Source organism: Sebastes umbrosus, chromosome 12, assembly GCF_015220745.1.
Source record: "Sebastes umbrosus isolate fSebUmb1 chromosome 12, fSebUmb1.pri, whole genome shotgun sequence".
NCBI classification, from domain to species: domain Eukaryota; kingdom Metazoa; phylum Chordata; class Actinopteri; order Perciformes; family Sebastidae; genus Sebastes; species Sebastes umbrosus.
The window spans coordinates 22724082-22743762 of NC_051280.1; the positions used below are offsets into that span (position 1 = coordinate 22724082).

At 39.4% G+C, this 19681-nt stretch overlaps 2 protein-coding genes across 8 annotated transcripts in view; both read left to right on the forward strand.

Moving 5' to 3' along the window:
• crtc1a (CREB regulated transcription coactivator 1a) overlaps positions 1-10528 on the forward strand; it is a 29016-nt gene extending 18488 nt beyond the window's left edge. For 3 of the 6 annotated variants that reach the window (XM_037786657.1, XM_037786655.1, XM_037786656.1), the window contains exons 12-15: positions 1454-1558; positions 4406-4489; positions 4608-4788; positions 5559-10528. In XM_037786657.1, the coding sequence (XP_037642585.1) occupies positions 1454-1558; positions 4406-4489; positions 4608-4788; positions 5559-5761 (573 nt within the window). In that variant the 3' untranslated portion in view covers positions 5762-10528. The remainder of the gene's footprint in view (positions 1-1453; positions 1559-4405; positions 4490-4607; positions 4789-5558) is intronic. The other 3 variants (XM_037786660.1, XM_037786658.1, XM_037786659.1) reach the window with 1 other exon arrangement.
• Positions 10529-13140: 2612 nt separating this feature from the next.
• crsp7 (cofactor required for Sp1 transcriptional activation, subunit 7) lies at positions 13141-19169 on the forward strand. Of its 2 annotated transcripts, none has more exons than XM_037786653.1 (3): positions 13141-13543; positions 15396-15470; positions 15555-19169. In XM_037786653.1, exons 1-3 carry the CDS (start codon positions 13469-13471, stop codon positions 17259-17261), a joined length of 1857 nt encoding a protein of 618 aa, XP_037642581.1. In that variant the 5' UTR covers positions 13141-13468; the 3' UTR covers positions 17262-19169. The 2 variants fall into 2 exon arrangements, with proteins under 2 accessions (XP_037642581.1, XP_037642580.1); XM_037786652.1 differs by lacking the exon at positions 13141-13543 and adding an exon at positions 14738-14861.
• The last annotated feature ends 512 nt before the right edge of the window (positions 19170-19681 follow it).

The window sequence follows — 19681 nt, forward strand, 5'->3', positions numbered from 1 at the left end:
TGTGATCACAATACTTTTTTTTAGTATGTGCAAATATTCTTTTTGATTTTGTTGGATGAGCAGATTGAAAAGAGCAGATACGACAGAACTTAACAAAAGAGAGTCGCTTCTCTCTGATCCTCCCGTTTTTACAATATTCAGTCGCTTAGCTTTGGATTGCTGGCAGCATTTTTTCCTCTCCTAATTAATCCCCTGTAGCTTTCTCTGTTTCTCCCAGATCTGTTCCAGTATTATTAATGCATTGATGTGACATGTGGTACACGGTGTTCACTACTGTATTGGTTTTATTTCAGAACTAGATGTTAGTATGCTGGGTTACAACCATGAATCAGTATTTTAGTGATTCCTCTGTCAGGGTACCTGGCTGCTGTTTATGAATTCCAGTCAAAAGGTAAACTGGATAATAACCTACAAGCACCAGACATACATGTGTGTTTCTGCAACTACGGTCACTTTTGTCTCTCCCAAATAAAAAAAATATCAACCTCTATGAATTTTAATTTTAACCATCATTAATACAAACAAGTACAAAAAAATGACATATAGTAGTTTAGATCTTAAGCTGTAACGTGTTTATTTTTTTATGATTTTCATCACTACCGCAACATTAGCCTACAATAATGTTCATTTTATACATTTTGCTTTTTAAATTTCTATAAAAAAAATTAATAAGAATAAAATAATAAAAATATTAAATATTTTTAATTAATTAAAATTAATTTTCATCAAGCTTTGTGCATCATTGTAAATAAATAAATAATAAAACTTTTAAATAGGGGATTTCATTATTTTCTCTACACCCTGAAAAATGTAGCAATTACTAAGCTGTATGGTAAGGACACAACATAAATACTTCAGAAGAAAAGGGTGATCTTAACCTTGTTTTTCTTGATCTTGAGGGTCACCTATGTGGGCGGCCTAAACTTGCTAACTTCTGTTTCCATGGAAACTAGATTTGTTTGGATTTGTATAAAACTTCTACTATGGTATTTGTTCAGGTAAGGACTCAGAAGTTTGGGACAGGCACATTTAGATGAAAAAATCATATAAATGATTTGTAAACAAAACAAAAATGCTTTAATATGGTGTAAAGTAAATATGTATATGAAACAATAACATTTGAAATAATGATAATTTTACGTATCTCATTGAGAACCACAGTTGTGGGGCATGAAGAAAAGTGGTGTTTGGACCCATTAAAATGCTCCATAATTACATTATTTAGTAATTATTTTATGTCAAGATGGGTAATAACACTGTGTATATTTATCAAGCATTGCACTGCTAATTTTAACATAAATCCAAAATGTCATTACTGGGACTTAAAAATACCCGTAGTTGCAGAAACCTCCACATATAACAAAGCTCCATATCCAGTATACATTGACACACACAGACGCCAATAAAGAACATCCTCCAATGTGAATAACTCCAACGTATCCTCTTGTATCAGGCCTCCTCCATCCAACAGTACCGCAGTAGGGTCGGATCCTCGGCCAATCAGTCTCCAACCTCCCCCGTCTCCAATCAAGGCTTCTCACCCGGAGGCTCGCCTCAAGTAAGGGCGTGTGAACCAGCGAGCTGCTGGCTCGCTCTGTATAAACGTCACCGTCCCCCTGCATCGTAGTCCTGTGGTTATCGTTGCCGAGTAGGACTCTGTGGCTGCCCCCCCTACAGCTGCTTGTATTGTGTTGACATTAGCAGATCTGGGCAAAGAAAAGTCTGTTTATTAATCAAAACAGGCTACTAGTAAATAGTTATTTATTTACTTACTTACTTTGCTTCTATAAATATGGAAGGGGAAAAAGGACATAAATCTATCAGTATGCTGTACAGCAGACCTTTTTTCATAGCTGACATTTAAACATGTCACAGCAGGAGATTCACAGGTGTTCTCTCTCAGTGGAACGCCATAATTATTGTTATTGTTAACACCTGTGGTTTCCATGCTATGACATAGCTAAACATTGGGCCTCATGCAGGAAGTGATATAGAACAAATTTCCTCTTATTATTGTTTGTATCCAGGATTTGTTCTTGTTTTGTTAGTTCCCATTGATTTTTGGGATTCACCAATGTTTCCTTAAAGTGTTTAAGGGGCGTTACCTGTGTTAACACCCGCGCTTATATCGCGCTTAGGGGCGTTACTTATGCTAACATTACGTTACCTAAGCTCATAATAAACAATCAGCCACACGCCTCCAATTTATGATTAAGTGGGCATTATCATTCAGCACACCTGGGTAAGAGCAGATTTAGATGGTTAAGAACGTTCGATGCATTTGGAGTTGACTACTCCAAACGTTTTTTCTATTAACAGAAAATTATAAGAGAAATTAAAGAGAATGTCGCTGCATGAGGCCCATTGTCAAGTATTTCAGGAAACTCATATAAAATTCATATATCACAATATACAATTTTTCAGATGATGTGATAATATGATTACAGTACTAATAGCAGAAGCACTAGAAGTAGTCCCTGTTTTGCCCAGATCTGACCACCAGTCTCTCTAAACACTCAGTGTCATTGATGTGTTGTTATGTAGCTGTGTCCCTGACCTTCCTTCTCTGCTGCTTTTGTGGTATTTGCGTTGCATCTCCACTGTTTCCTCCCCAGTCTTGCTACAGTATAAGACTCCGTACCGGAGTTTGTTTTTTTTATGTTCATCAGATCTTTGTGTTTATTATGGTTTTTGCACCAGCATGGGGATTTAAGGTAGCCCGGGAGGGGAGATGGTAATCCTACTCCCTCAAAAGGAGAAGCTGCTAATCATTCCCATGGTTGAATCTCAACAAACTGAACCTTGCTTGCAGGGTGGTGCTTTAAGATAAACACACCCAAGGTAAACATGGATCAGGGTTGTTAATATGTGTCAGACTCAGTGTAAGCATTTGAGATTTCAAACCCCGCCAACTCGTTTACTGCTAGTGTTTGTAGAAAACATTCCCTAAATTAAACCTTGAGTTAAGGTCGCATTTTCAATGAGCATTTGCTTCTACTGTATTGTGACTTTGTGTGTGTTTGAGATACAGATAAAGAGAAAATTCTTTTTTTACATTTTTGTTCTGCTGTTTGCTTCCCCAGCTCAGTTGCGTCCTGCTGAAGTGGCTCACTCGTAGCGCCGAGGTTATCCACGGGCTAAACCACAGCTGACAGGCTGTGTGCTCTATTATCCCGCTCTGCCCTGTGGGGACATCTGCAGCACACACAGATAATTTGGTTTTGAACTAGGAGGAGCACGGGCTGAGAATATGATCCAATTACTTATACATTAAGAGGCCGCGATGAAATAGGAGAATTTCTGTCGCTGGTTCAATGAGGACATTCAAATGAGGAGGAACTTGAAGAGAATTAGCTTGTACTGGATGAGTCAGAGGAGGGAGAATCAAGTCACAAAGGGGATTATATTTTCAATGATTCCCTTTATTTCATGATGTGAATTTCTCTCCATTTGGTTCGTGTTAATTAAAACACCAAGGCCAGGAGGCAGCAGAAGAAGCTCATATGGAAGGAAGTAAGGCATCCCTGTCCGTTTTTATCTTCAGCTGACTGAGTTTTGACATTTAATAGTCACTGGTTAGTGACCTTTAGGATGATGGAATGATTCTTATTCATGTAATTAATCAATTTGTTTGCTTATTCGTTCATTTAGTCAGTCATTTATTTATTTATTTATTTATTACTCGCCAAAGACTTTTTTTGTGTGAGTGCAGGTTTTCAATAATTTCCATGTCATATTTTAGTGTTCTTGAGATAGGAGAATGCCGCCAAAGTGGCACTTGATTTGTAAGTAGCTCTCTTTATGAAATATGCATGCATTATTTCTTGTGATAGTGGATGCCTACTGATATCACAGCAAAGTCTGTAAATACCGCAAGGTTTTTGCAAATATTGCAGGGACTGGTTTAGTTTGCATTTATTATTGAAACTACAAATACCTCAGTGGGTCGTCACATGTTTGGTGTCTCTGTGTCTTAGAACGTCTGTTGAGAATGAAGAAGTTACTTCAGAATTAGGTGTTAATTACATGATTGTTATTACTGCTTCTTCTGTGTGTTGCCATCCCTTTCACATTGATGTTAATGTTTGAGTTACAGAATCATTAATGAGTGAGTGCACAGCTTTATCCTCTCTGCGATATATACACAAATATTATATCACGCACGTACAGAAGACGCATTAGCACACGGAAAATGACTGTGAGTTACTTAACCCAAAGATTTCCAGATGTTGTGAGGTGATATTAAGCATTGTTGTGTCTTTTTCATATTCCACATTTTATGTTAAATGTATAACGTCGGCAGCCTGGATGAAGTACGTTCATCGTTGATGGTCCACACTAGGAGTTTTTATTTTTTTTATTTATTTTTTTAGTCTAAATAAACAGATTTGGTTTGTTGTTGCAGCATAACTCCATACTGGGCAGCGTGTTTGCAGACTTCTACGACCAGCAGCTCCCGTCCATTCAGGCCAGTGCTCTCTCACAACAGGTACAGACAAAAGCCTAAATGTCCATGTTTACTGTTTGCTCTAAACCTGCTCTTGCTTTACACATTCGGTACAAACAGCAGCGACAGTTGTGATATTTCTCTCTGTTGTGGTCGCCAGTTGGAGCAGTTCAACATGATTGAAACCCCCATCAGCTCTGACAGCCTGTATAACCAGACCTCCACCCTCAACTACTCCCAGGCACTCATGATGGGTTTGACTGGTGGCCATTGCAGCCTTCAGGACTCGCAGCAGATGGGCTACAGTAGCCATGGCAACATCCCAAACATCATTCTCACAGGTGCTGCTGTTTCGACGTATCATGTAGCCCACTTAAGGCTTACAGCAAGTGGCACGCCGCTGCTTGTGTTAAAATCCCGCACCAGAATAAAGCTTGTGCTTCACACTTGCTTGTATATCTTGATATAGTGACACTGTGGCAACAAAAACAAAACCTTATAAGATATGATTCATTGCAGGGCTGTTATAATGCATTAGATTGCACCAGTATACCCAATAAACTGGCATTAAATTGCCTGTTGCTTATCTGCCACTCATGCAATGGGCGAATGATATATTTGAAGGTGGTGAGAACGCTTACATATCCCACGCTGCATTCATGAGCTTTCTTTCAAGTAGGAAAGTTCTTTTCCAAATCTATAGGACTGCACATGAACCGTCCTGACAGAGCTTTCACTCAATCCACAATCAGCCGGAAGTCTATAAGAGCATAAAACACATTTTGGTGGGGGGAAAATTATCATGAGTGACAGTTACAGAAACAAAAAGCAACAATAAGCCTATTAAAATTGTATGCAACTGGATTTTTCAGCCCCACTGAGTCAGTTGTTTGTGAAAATTAGCAGTGTCTGTAGTTAACGGAAATGTGTGATTAAGATGTCAAGCGTCCTAAAAGAAAGTTCTTATCAAATCATAACCCAGACTTGTCAACATCCTGTCTCTTCTTGCTGCCATTGATTTCTTTTCTAAATTTAATCATCCCTCTCCCCTTTAAAAACCTCACAGAGATAAATATAATAATAATGTATGTTTTTTCTTTCTTCTGCTCAGTGAGCGGTGAGTCTCCCCCCGGCCTGCCCAAGGACCTTGGCTCGCTGTCCACAGACATCAGCTTCGATGTCGACTCCCAGTTCCCGCTGGACGATCTGAAAATCGACCCGCTGACGCTTGACGGCCTGCACATGCTTAATGACCCAGACATGGTCCTCACTGACCCCGCCACAGAGGACGCGTTTCGCCTCGACCGGCTCTAACCACCCGCATGCTCATGCACAGGTGTGTGAATGCTGCTGCCCTGGGGGGGGGGCAGAGGGGAGGGTTTGCATCTGAGAGGATAAAAACCAAGGGGAGCAGATTTCTGGAGTGTGCTGCTGGTCGAGACCTCGTCCGTGGCAGAGCATCGATTCCACACCAACCAACCCAATCAGACCCCACGAGAGAGCTTTTAATAGAAACATCATGCATTTCAATGTTTTTTGAAGACTGGAAACCGGAAAGATGGCTTACGACTGATGACACTCAAGTTTATGGTATGAATGATCTTCACGGTTCTGTCACCACTTTTTTTGGACACATTCAATTTTAATTTCCTTAGCTTTCATTCGAGGGTGCTTGATGAAAATATCACGAGGGCAGAAGGATGCTGGTCTCTTATTCTCAATGACTGATTAAACCCTTAACAATCTAGAGTATACCTATCACACACCTGCTGACACAGAGTAGCTGGATGACTCAGAGGAAACACCTCCCTCCGTGCCGACCTGGTTGCTCTCAGTAGTACGTTCATTCTGGATATTAATTTAGTGCTATTCCCTGGGTAGTTTCTCATAGAAGCCAAAGTCAGGCCTGGTTTGATTTTTCCCAAATTTCCTCTAAAGTCTTGAGTGACGATGAGTCATTATTTTATTTTCAGGAGATGCTGAATTTTTGATTTTACCATAGTAAATAATCATCAGTTATGCATGAAATCACAGATCACTGTGCATACTTGTTTTGCCTTAATAGCTTGACATTTTGGTTTTCATGCAAAGATGACTATTATGTAAATGAGAAGAAAAAAATCAAGTCAGTTTTACTGTTTTCTAAGTGGTTTGGCCTACATTATTCACAGTTGCATTAGCTGTATTTTTGAGGTGCGCTGATCTTTACCCATCACTCCATCCACTGTCACTACTATATCATTTTTCATGCATCAGTCAAATCTAAAAATGGATTCATGAGTTCTTTGCTATGAATTAGATGTTTACAGGCTTGTTTATACTTTACATGTACAGAATGTGATTAGATTTTGCGTAATGGTATCTATGCAAAACTACAGCGATTGGTTTAGGACTGTAAAATGAAACGGATAAAAATGAACCCTTACGAAAGGAAGCCAACGTGCGAGGTTCTCATAGGATGCACAGCGATGGTGCCATGTTGTATTTCTTTTGATACTTTTGAAACATTTTCCTTTCAGACTGGTACGGTGTAGAGAGAGAAGAAGATGCTCGGTGTGTGTGCGTGTGTGCGTGTGTGTCGTACAGTAGAAACTCTCCTGGATTACTCCCAAAGATGTGACCTCAGTGTAGTTGAAATATATATATTTTTCCAGACAATTGAACTGCCTCTATACTAGAACAGCATCGTTGATGCAATGAGAATGTATTTCGGTCACATCTGTACAGTTGTGTTGTTGCCATCTTGTCATCCTCATTGCCTCTCATATCTAGCCTTCATGTACTGTAGGACCAAATGTTTTTCACCTGGTATTTTTTTTCTCTCCCTGCAAAGGAGATATGGCATACTGTTTTAAGTTTTATATATTTTGTTTCCTTGGCACTACAGTGACACTGAATATCCGTTTCCTCATCATGCTCGTCGTGTTGCCTGAGCCCTTTATCGATTTGTTCCATATCTCCGGGCTTTGGCTCTGCATTTATAAGGCTTCATGCATTTGCTCTTTAAAAAAAAACAAAAAACTCTGTGTTTCTCAGTGAGTGTGTCCCGTCTCTCATATTGCACTTTATGCATTTATTTAAAACACTGATTTATGAGAGTTTATATACCAAACCCCCCTCTTGTGACTGTTATGTGCACTGGACCTGTTTGCCCTGTCCTTGATTAAAACTTGCCTTCTTTTTTAAAAAAAAAAAAAAAAAAAAGAAATATGAAAAAAAGCTAAATTAAATTGTAGTTATTTTTGAAAATAGTCTATTTAAAAGAGCTGTTTTTACTTAATCAGTGAGTATTTTGTTAGCTGTCTACTGTTACAGTTTTTCCAAAATTTTTGAAAACATTTGTATTTTGGGGACAGTGGTGATCATGTCGGTCGTGTTCCTGTGCTGCAGCTCTTCCTGCTATTGATAGCAGCTTTGAGAACAAAATAAACTAGAAAACATGTAGAATTAATCACTGATTAGCAAATTTTATTGTTAAAATATTTAAAGATATAAAGATACAGGTAGTGTGATTTCTCAGATGAGTACATTTGAAATTTGCACATTATCACAATATTGTGCCAGATGGGATCGACCAGTCCCTGAAAAGTATTTTATGGAATTTATATTGTAATTCAGTCCAGGTATAATTATTATTAAAATTCCCATAAAATGAATAGAAGACTTATAAATATCCCACACTATATCAAAAAGGCTACTCTGTAGCTGCAACGTTATTTCTGTTGATGTGTGTCAAGGTCCTCCTGTGCCGGCATATTCCACCATTATTCTCACACAAAGTAATCAAAAATGTCGAATCAGTTAAAATGAAGCTGTTGAGCTTAAAGATTTTTTTTTTTTTTAATACTCTAATGTTTTTGATGCATCACGTTCCTGATTTTTGATGCAGTGTTTTTTGCTTTTTTTCCCCTATTTGAATAATGTTGTGACTGCATGAATATCTGGACATGTTTTCCGCTTTATGTTTTTTATTTCCTTAGAAGGGTGGAGTCAGCTTTGTTTGTCGAAGTGTTTTTGTTCTTTCTTGTTTGGTAATATTGTCCTTTGTCTCTTTTTTTAACTCAGCGTCATGTGTAGGCTATAATGTATCCGCTAAGTGAAGCCTAAAAGCATCAGAAATATGGTAATCAGCCTTTTATGCACATGTAGAAGCTGTTGTTTGGTACTATGTTTTACACTGCAATATACGGTATGTGCTTATTTTCTGTGCAACACCCACAGAGTTTTATTACGTCATGGTAAATCTAGACTAGCTTTGTATATCGCTGTACGGTAGGAACAATGTTTTTCGTGCTTTATGTGATATGATGTCAAAGTGAGAAAATGCACTGAGAAATACTGTGCTGCAATATGTCATTGTGGCTCGATATTCTCTGCTGGGCCTCAGACTTTATAGTGAGCCTGACATCTTTGTAGGTCCATTTTGTGTTTTGGTATTTCTTTTCAACTTTTTTTTGTGCTCTTATAGATAGCTGTGACTCTGATGTGTCACCTGTTACTGCCACCTTTTTTATGCATCAACGTTCAGGTATCCACTGGTATTATACCAGTGTTTACAGGGTTTACAACAGAGCAATGTTTGTTTTTCTCTCCATAAAAAAAATGTTCGTTAAATACTGTATCTGGAATAACGGACTTCATATGAACCACTTGCAGTGTAGAATAGCAAATTTATTTTTGCTATTTTGATTTAACAGTGAATCAGTAATGTAATTTACTAAGACCATAATAATATACTCTATTTCATGAAGTTATATGAATTAATTACATTATATTTCCTTCATTCATAAGCATTTCAAGGCCCTAAAAGCACTTCATTTACAGACTTTTATTTTGCAGAAATTCCCCTTCCTATGAGTTTGCTATGAGCAGCTACATGCCATCAGAAGTTGTTTCCTTTTTAAAGAATAGGTACTATTTAGATTTTATTCAATTGAGTTTTATAGTAAATCTGTCATCAGCACTGTATATTCTTCTCTCTTTAAGTTTTAAATCAACAGTTGAACCAGAAAGCCAAAGTTCAAAACAGCCATAAATGAGAGAATAGTTCTAACTGCTGAAACACACCCTCTCCCTTTGTTTTTCAAAATATTGTAATGGGGTACGAATTATGTCATATATATATAAACTATGAACGTATCAATGCATTGTTTACATTGAACATTATTACAGGAATTCTTGCAGCATAACTTAAAGAGATGCGACTGACATATCCTATCCACTACCTGGGGAATCTCTTTTTTTTTTGCATGATGCTGAATTTCAAAAAACATCTCAGAAAAATACCTTAACAGGTTGTATTGCTTTAAATTAACTATTTAGTTTTGCCTTGTTTTATAAATCTGCTGTCAAACACTATTTTGTTGTTACTATATACAGTTCATATTGTCTGAGAAATAACATAGACATACAGTAAGGAATAAAATAAGAAATAGCAGATACAAATACTGTACAGTCAGGCTATATATATATACATATACGTATATATATATATAGGGAGAGAGATATGTAGACACAACATGTTAAAACACAAATCAGGAAGATGAAACAGAGTCATATAGTCGTGTACAGTCACTCAGTGGGACATCTATGAATCCTTTGTGTGCATTTTGAGGACAGCCCGCTGCTGGTTCAAGCCTCATTACAATGGCAGCTAAATTGTTATATAATGTATTTTGTTTCTGATACTAATCCAAACACTGCACATGCATTTTACTGCCGTGAAGGGGCGCACTATGCTCCCATCCACCCGCAGCAACAGGAAACATTATGCTCATAGAATATGCAAAATCTAGCATTCTGCAGCACAGCTTGGCAAGTTGGTACTTTTTTGAGCTAACCCTTTAAAAATTACTGGTTCAAACCTTTGTTCTTCAAAAAAATTGTGTGTTTTCTATTTTATCTGTCAAATCGGACCAAAAGAATCCAAGTTGGCTGTAAATGTGCGCTATATTTGAAGATGATATACGCTTCTGTTTGAACTGTACCTGATGTATTTTTCTTGTGTGAAGGCTTCTGTCTTTGTATCTTTGCATTATTATTTGTAAATGAAATGAAAATAAATATATCTGACTAAGCAAAGAGGGTTTCTTTAATCTTGTTTTTGTCATTGGGTTGACTACGAAAAGCACTAGAAAACAATGAACTAAAGCAGTAGTTACATGATGATTACAACCCCCATAACTGGCATAACTTAGACTTTCACACCCACTCAAGCTTCACGCCCAGCATTTTGCTGTGCCTCTCCCACTCTGTCCACACTAACAGTTTTAATGAGTTGACACTGGACATTTTGCATGTGGGATGGGTATGACAAAAGTAGTGACCAAGATGACTGCTATTAAGATTTCTGTCTTTTCTACACTAAGGTTCGTGATTATGGTATGACGGTTATCATTTATTGGCTTATATCAGGAATTCTCAACCTTTTGTAACTTGAGGCCCACTTCTGATAATAAACAATTTCCGAGGACCACCTTCCCAAATAAATGACAAACTGGGCTATAAATATGTGTTATGTCACTGTCAGGTGTAATGACTCACAGAAATATTCAATTACCCTCAGCCATCACTGCCTGCCATTATGAATCCAACGTATTCAGGGTCATATTTCCTCACCACACGCTGTGTAGCTTACTGGAGCAGGGTTGTCTCCCACATCACTTTTTTGCTTCCCGACAAGCCAGCGTGACATGGTTACCAATGGATTCCTTCGTCTTTTTTAGTTTCATATGATACCAGTATCGAAACTCTAGCTTTAAAACTGAGCCTGCTACAACCTCTGAAAGACAGAATAGCGGCCGTCAGATTTTGAAGAAGTTAATCTAACCATTTGAAGTACCTCTGTGGCCCACCAGAGGGCCCCGGCCCATTGGTTGAGAATAGCTGGTTTATACCATGGCTGTCAAGAAGCTTAATATGTCTCTCCCCATTCTGCTTTCCTAATACCAGTACTAGACAATGACTTCTAACTTAGCATCCATCCATTATCTGTAACCGCTTATCCTATTCAGGGTCACAAGGGGGGCTGGAGTCGATCCCAGCTGACATTGGGCGAAGGCGGGGTACACCCTGGACAGGTCGCCAGACTATCACAGGGCTGACACATAGAGACAGACGACCATTCACACTCACATTCACACCTGTACGGGCAATTTAGAGTCAACAATCAACCTAACCTGCATGTCGTTGGATTGTGGGAGAAAACCCACGCTAACATGGGGAGAACATGCAAACTCTAACTTAGCAAATAATATAAATGTTTGTAAACCACTTGAAAACGTTGCAATTGTCATACCTGAATGCACTAAAAGTAAGCATGACTGATCCCCCAAGAATCATCTTGGTCATACTCTCTGCATTTCGGTGACTCAAATTTAAAGGCCAAGTTCCCGGGCGTCTTCACCATCTCTGATGCCCTCAAATGGCTCAATGGTGTCTTACAACCAATCTGGTCCAGTGATGCAGCATCTGCTCTTTTAGTAGCTGCTGTACCCTCTTTTGGAAACTGAAGGACTCCATCTGCTGGTGGAGTGCTGCAATATAAAGTAATCAATGTTGATCATTCATAATGGGTTGCATATTGTAGTAAAATCACCTATATCACACCTTTATTTGAATGTCTGCCTCAAAAGTGACATTTGGTAATGTTGTAAATGTAATAGGGATGTATGATAGTTGAGAGATTTTGCAAGCTGTGTGTATTTTACTTTACTTTATCTTTGGTTATCTAAATTTGATTTCCCCTTACTTGTCTATTTATTTAATTTATTTAATTATTTCTTACTATCATTCATTATTATTAATAATATGAATTATTATTAGGTTGTTGTTTTGTTTTTTTATTTAGTTTTATTTTAGTTCAGTTTTCCCTTTTGTCGTCTTCACACTGTCCTGGTATGTGTCCAACATTTTGTTGTTTGTTGTTGCTTAGGGCATTTTCATTATCATAAACACTCCCCCATCCATCCCACCCACCCTATCTCCATTGCAGAAGAAATGATACTAACAATAAAGACACTAAGCAGCAGCACAGTACAAAGAGGTAGGTTTGTCAGGACAATAAAACAAATTAAAATAAAATAGAATAAAATAAAATAGAATAAAATAAAATAAAATAAAATAAAATAAAATAAAATAAAACAAAATTAAATTAAATTAAATTAAATTAAATTAAATTAAATTAAATTAAATTAAATATAAAATAATAAAATAATAAAATAAAAATAAAATAAAATAAAATAAATAATAATTACTTATTACTTGTTATTATTTTCTGCCTTTTTCCTGCTTTAGGTTGTTGTATATTAAATACCTTTGTGACAGACCTTTTCCTTCCCATTTGACATTTATAGACTAAATGCTAATATAATATCCCTAATGTATATATATATATATATATATATATATATATATATATAATTATATTGCTTCTGACATTTTTTTCAAATTATCATCATATTTTCATTTAGGGCTAATTTTATAGGCTGCTTAATACTTGGTTACACACCACCAATATATGATATAGCGCATTAACAAAGCAGTGGAGTCCACCCTTTAGCACACATCCCTGGGTATCTCCAGTTCCTTTAACACACATCCCTGGGTATCTCCAGTTCCTTTAACACACATCCCTGGGTATCTCCAGTTCCTTTAACACACAGCCATGAGGGTATACCCTGGAGGAGTGTAGGTGGACGTTCAGTTCAGGGATGTTTACTTGGTTACGTGCAACAGACGTCAAAGCGCATCCATCGTCTCCCAGCATGCAGCAGGAGGCCGTTGAGCGCATCCAGCAGCTGGTAGTGAGTTACTAGAGCGCCCAGCAGGCAGCAGCCGACCGGTCAACACAGAACAACACATCCAACCACCAACCACTCCATGTGAGGAGGACACACTGAGCCGTCTAACCTCACACACGGGCGACAAGACACAACATGCTGTTCGGCCGCCTGACGTGTTGAAAGACCATTGTCAACCCTCCATCTCCATCCTCTCCTGGATCGCAGCACCGAACAGGCGATGACAACAACGGTCTCAGCAAGCCCGCAGCAGATGAGGGACCGGCTGCTGCAGGCCGTCGACAGCAACAGCAATGTGAGTCTGGAGCTAGTAGCCGGCTAGGAAGCTAACTAGCGAGCTAACATTAGCATGTTTACCTGCAAAACTCAACAAGGCAGTTCACCTAACAGCTGTCAGTTCATTATGTTTAAAAGATGCGTGACTTAGATGACAACCACTGAGCGGAACGACTGTGGAGAGATGCTCGAGAGAGCTCTTTGATTCTGACAGCTATGCTAAGCTAAGTTAGCAGCTAGCTCTGGTTAAACAGAGCTGGTTTATGTAGCATGCTAGCTGCTAGCCTAGCCGTGAAGCTAAAGCGGGTTTAGAGTGTTTAATGTCTAAAAGGGGATATAATACACACATGTAATCTACTTATTTTACTCTATATTGTGTTATATGTTCTACTACCTGATCTTTTTTTCGTTTTAAACCGTTTCACGCCATTAATATCTTGTTATTTAAGTGTGGGAGGTAGCTAGCTAGCTAACGTTAGCTTGTTTACCTGCAAAACTCAACAAGTCAGTTCACACAAACAGCTGTCACTTTAAATGTGTTTCAAAAAACATGCCTGAGTTAGTTGACAACACCTGAACGGAATGACTGTGGAGAGATGCTTGAGAGAGCTCTTTGATTTTGACAGCTATGCTAAGCTAAGTTAGCAGCTAGCTCTGGTTAAACAGCAACCTGGCGTTATGTAGCATGCTAGCTGCTAGCCTAGCCGTGAAGCTAAAGCGGGTTTACAGTGTTTAACGACTGGAAGGAATATAATACCCTACTTATTTCACTCTAAAGTGTTTATATGTTGTACTAAGTGATGGTTGTTAAGTTGTAACCCGTCTCAAGACATTACTTTATTGTTATTTAAGTGTTTAGGTAGCTAAGCTAACTCTTAGCTTCAGTAGCTAGTTCTTAGCTTCAGTAGCTAACTCTTAGCTTCAGTAGCTAACTCTTAGCTTCAGTAGCTAGGAACTAGTCGAACCTTTACTTCTCAACTTAGTTAAAAGCTAACGGTTAGCTAAATTAGCTTAACACAGGTAAGCTAAGTCTGCTAAGAGACTCAACTGTTGGTTGACTTCCTCGACAAGCAAAGAAACTTTGGCTTTGTGCTTCATGTTTTTGCTCTACTGCTCCACTTTGGTGAACATGTTTGCAGTGGTGAGGGTTTCTGGAGTTGACATTTTGCCATGTCAACGTTATTTTTCGATCTGAAGCCAAGCTAATGTGTCTGAAGCTAACTCACAAGCTAACTTACCCCCCCCCCATACTCACTCACTCACACACACGTTGCAGGCAGCACGATTCAACAGCGTTTCCTAGCCACATTAATATAGGAGGCTTGGTTATTAATCATGTGAGTACCAGTCATGTGAATTGTCTTCTAATATATATATTCTGTTCCTAATCTTCTATTTAAATGGTTCATATTTTGTTATACTTTGTTAAGCTTTTTTTTTTTACTGTATTAGCTGACAATAACTTGATATTTTCAGGTGGAATTTCATTTCATTCTCACTGTGCTATATCATTTTCCACTTTGTTAATAGTCTGTTTATTGTCAATACTGTATATACTGCTCCTACTTTTTATTCTTCCTTCTATTTAAATGGTTCATATTTTGTTACACTCTTTTTCTTTTTACTGTGTTAGCTGATGCAGCTTGTTTTTTGCACTATCCCCTTTGCTGCTGTACACTGCAAATTTCCCCACTGCGGGACTAATAAAGGAATATCTTGTCTTGTTTTGATAAATCTTCTTCTATATATCAGGATATCTGATTAAAATTTAAGTTAAACACTGACTTTCACTGGTTACCACTAAATAATCACTTTGTGTTTGAGCAACAATGCAGGTGAAGTAATACAAAATGTCTGTTTGTCCCTTGCAGATATGCAATATGGTGGCTGTATTGGAGGTAATTACCTGTCTTGAAAAGTATCCTATCACCAAAGAAGCACTTGAGGTAAGATTTTTATGTGAGCTACTACTTTATGTAGAAATGATGTTGCTCAGTTTGTTTCTAACTCTCACACATTATTTTATGCAGGATACTCGACTAGGAAAATTGATCAATGATGTAAGGAAGAAGACCAAGAATGAAGACCTTGCGAAGCGTGCTAAGAAACTCTTAAGGACCTGGCAAAAGCTGATTGAGCCTGGGCCGGCTGTGGCTGCCAGCGCCCCTGGGTCCACCAATGGCAGTTCTCATCCCTGCAGAACAGATGCCTCTCCTCCTGACATGTCTGTGTCAGGGAAGGGTGTCCCTGAAGTCAAAATCAGAAACGATGTTCACAACACATACTCGCCAAAAGCTGAGAAATCCGGCAGCCGCAAACGGCGAGCAGAGCTCAGAGACAGTGGAGTGCACTTACCAGAAAAAATCTCCAAGATGTCTTCGTTTGATAACTCTGTTTCCCCACCACCCACCAATGGGATTGCAGGCAGTCCTGATGCCCTGCCTGACCAGCAAGTCGTCCCGTCTCCTGACCGATCTCGGATAGAGCACCTTGATAATGATAAAATCAACAGAATTCCGGTTAATGCCGTCAAGCCTCGCCCCAGCTCCCCTGGAGTGGCCAAACCACCTAGCACTTCCTCTATGATCAAGGTTGCTGTGATGCAGCAACAGACCAGATTGGATGAAGGAGGAGGAGGGGGGTACTATCAAGCCAAAAGTCCCCGTGGCCTCACCACCAGTCCAAGGAGCATGAAGCAAGACACAGTGACCAAGCGCTCTTCAGCATATGCACCGAAAGCAACACCTATCCCAAGCCCTTCCTCTAGAGATTCCCCGTTGTCTTTGTCCCAGCCTGTATCCAATCCAGCCCAAACATCTTACGCTGACAAGCTGCCACATTCTTCTCAAAGGTCTTCAATGCACTGGGCCAGTTCGTCAGAAGTCCCCTCTCATTGCCCACCACAAGACATATCTTCAACACTGGAATCCCCATCAGTCTCCCCTTCACCCTCTCACCCCAAACACAACTCAAAACAACACAGACCGACATCTGAGGTAGCCACGTCTGTGTCTGATGACACTGACGGGACAAAGGTTCCCAGGAAGTACAGGCCAAGAGACTACTCTGTCAACCTAGATGGCCAGAAAATAGAGGACACGACTAAACCTGTACGATTAAAAGAACGCAGATTAACATTTGACCCTGTCACTGGTCAGATCAAACCTCTGGTACATAAAGAACCTTCTCAAACAGAGGAAGCCCCCACTCCTGACCCCGCTGAGTCTAGGCAGAGAACTGAAAGCACTGTACAACAGCCTGCTGTCCCAGCCCTAACCCCAGTTCCAGCCCCAATCCCAGCCCTGGCCCCAGCCCCAGCCCCAGTCCCAGGTCCCAGCCCTAACCCTTTCCACCAAACAAACTGGAAGGAGCTGTCCAGAAATGAAATCATCCAGTCCTACTTGAACCTTCAGAGTAATGTGCTCACCTCCTCTGGGGTCCAGGCCCCTAGTGCACACTTTTTCATGTCTCAGTATCTGAAAAGGGAAGAACAGGAGATCAAGGACTCGCGGAAGATACATGTTCTGCAGACGGACAGCTCAGTAGGGGATTTACCGGGCTTGAGCCGGGAGGTGACAGACGGGGACCTGGACAGGGTACACACACAGCATTGGCCGGGGGTGAACGGTTGTTATGACACCAAGGGCACCTGGTATGATTGGACAGAGTGCATATCATTGGACCCTCATGGGGATGAAAGCAAATTGAACATCCTGCCATATGTTTGCCTAGACTGAGGGGTTTGGGAAGGTTGCTGTCCTTTTCCACTCCTTTCCTTGTCTCCCCGCAGAGACAAGATACTTTGTGATTTTGTTTGTCCACTGTGAGTTCGGCAAAAGCCAGGCCTGCTAAACTCCCGCCCCCATGCCTTTTCCTCGTTCTGTGATGATCTAATGAGATTTTGGTATAAAAAGAGTAAAGATTAAAAGAATAGTTAAGTTTGTAATACCAAGGGCTGTTTCTGTTTTATTTTTCAAACTGAAAGCCACAGGAATGAGGAGGCCCTTGTTGCAGAGTGCTGCTACTAACACTGAAGGCAAGAAAGAGAGGACAGAATTATCCCAGACAACTGGAAATGGTGTTATGATGTGAATTTTTGATGTTCTGGATCATACCTCTATTTCAGGCTCACTGGGACGATACCGTTTTCTTTTTTTTACCTTCTGTTTTCTAATGAGGAATTACAATCTAGGGTTAAATTTGAGGAAAGGCTGGGGTTTAGCCGTCCTGTCCAGACCGCCATGTTGGTGCCCAGAAAGGTGTTGATAGAGTTCATCTAGCACAGGTAGAGCCGAACATGTCCAGAGTATGAACGCTGGATCATATTTGGCAGTTACAAGAAGCTTTATGTGAGATATAAAGAGTAAATTATAAATTTCTTATCATGTATACATCTATTTATTTTGACCAGTTCAGTTATGGGACGTTCATTCAAACAGACGTTCAACGTTAAAGGGGCATACAAATGTTGTTGTTTTTTGCGTGGTCTTTCTTTAAGACTGGCCAATGCATTTGGTCATTAACATTCCATACTACACCCTTCAGCTACTTTCACTCTCTGTTCTCATCACATTGCTCCTGTACTCCCATCTCAAGTCTCAAGAGGAAATTTATTCAGAAAAATCATTTGGTTTCAAAATGGTTTTCATCAAAATAGTGTGGTGCTAATTTAAAATGAATTCAACTCAAGTGGAAAAACTCACGCCTCACTCGAATTCTCTCCAAAGCTTAAAATATTAAAGAATGTGAAATCGGATGGTGCTGATCCATAATTGCATTTTAGAGACAAAAACAAGGAAATGTTTGAATACTGGGACTCACTTTGTTTCTTTTCCTTTAGATATTGTTTGCCTTCTGTAATTCCATCACAATATTGTTCAGAGTTAAACAGCCTTAGTGAATGTACAGGATTGACACCTCTTATGTTCTTGTTCATAAGTTGACAACTTGTTGCTCTCTTCATCCCTGACTTAAATCAAATGTGAATAGTGACTGACGCTCAAAACAATCTATTTGCCCACAGTTTATTCAGAGTTTAAGACGCATTAGCTGCTTATGAGAGTTTAGGATGCTGTTTGAGGAGCATTTCTTTACATTTTCCAATACAGCAAACATAAAAGGGAGAGAGAGAGAGAGAGAGCCGTGTGCATCAGATATTCTCGGCATTTCCCATGTGACAACTAATACTTAATTTTGATTTCCCTTTACACACATCAGTCATTACCACTTTTTCTCTTATGACTTAAATTAAGATTGGCTTCTGCGCAGCCTCTGCCCATTCATTCTTTCAGTCATTCATCCCTACCAATGTGCCTTGGTAAATGGTAAATCTGGATTTGCTTTCCGCAGAAAACACGCCTGTCCGTGGAGCTGGGCGTCTGTGCGAGAATTGCATACCCCACGACCCGACATGACGCTGGTATATGCACCGTTTCTGTTACTTTTTGTACACACTGATCTAGAGAGGGTGAAGCTGCAGACAATGAGAAAACTGCACAACAACGCAGCTGGCAATAAAGGAAAAGTGCTACAACTGGTTGATAAGAATCTGTTTTCTGGAGTTTTGACTGGGGGCATCTTTATTTGTTCAGTGTTTAACATCTCTCAATTGTTTGAAAAATAAAATGATCTGAATCTTCAGCTCAGTCCACTGACTTGTGGGTCTTTTACGGTGCCGTTGTGTTCGACAAACTTGAATAATTTGAAACCAAACGTTCAGTCTGAGCTCTGTTTAACTTTTGCCTTTTGTTTCGAGCTTCAGTGTTCAGGTTGCTTTATGCTGTAATTTGTTGTACTTGCGCAGTTCAACCATGTGGAGGTGCACATTGTCCATTTGTCTCCTTTGTCTGCATCAGTGTGGGATGGTATGAGTAATTTCAGTTCAGTGGGAAGTACTTGATCAGACTTTACGTTTTTCAAGGCCCACAAAGAATATATGGCCCTCTATTTTTAAATAAAAGAATCATACTGAAGATTTAGTTTGTCATCCATCGGTGAAAACCTTGAATTGTCAACTTGAACAGTAAAGAAATGGCCTTGTGTGGACAAAAGTGACTAATTAGATGCAACAAAGATTGCATATCGGGTCCCTACATGTTTGATAGACTCTGGTATTATAACTATTATAGCTACGTCACTCTGTGCTCACGGATACTAG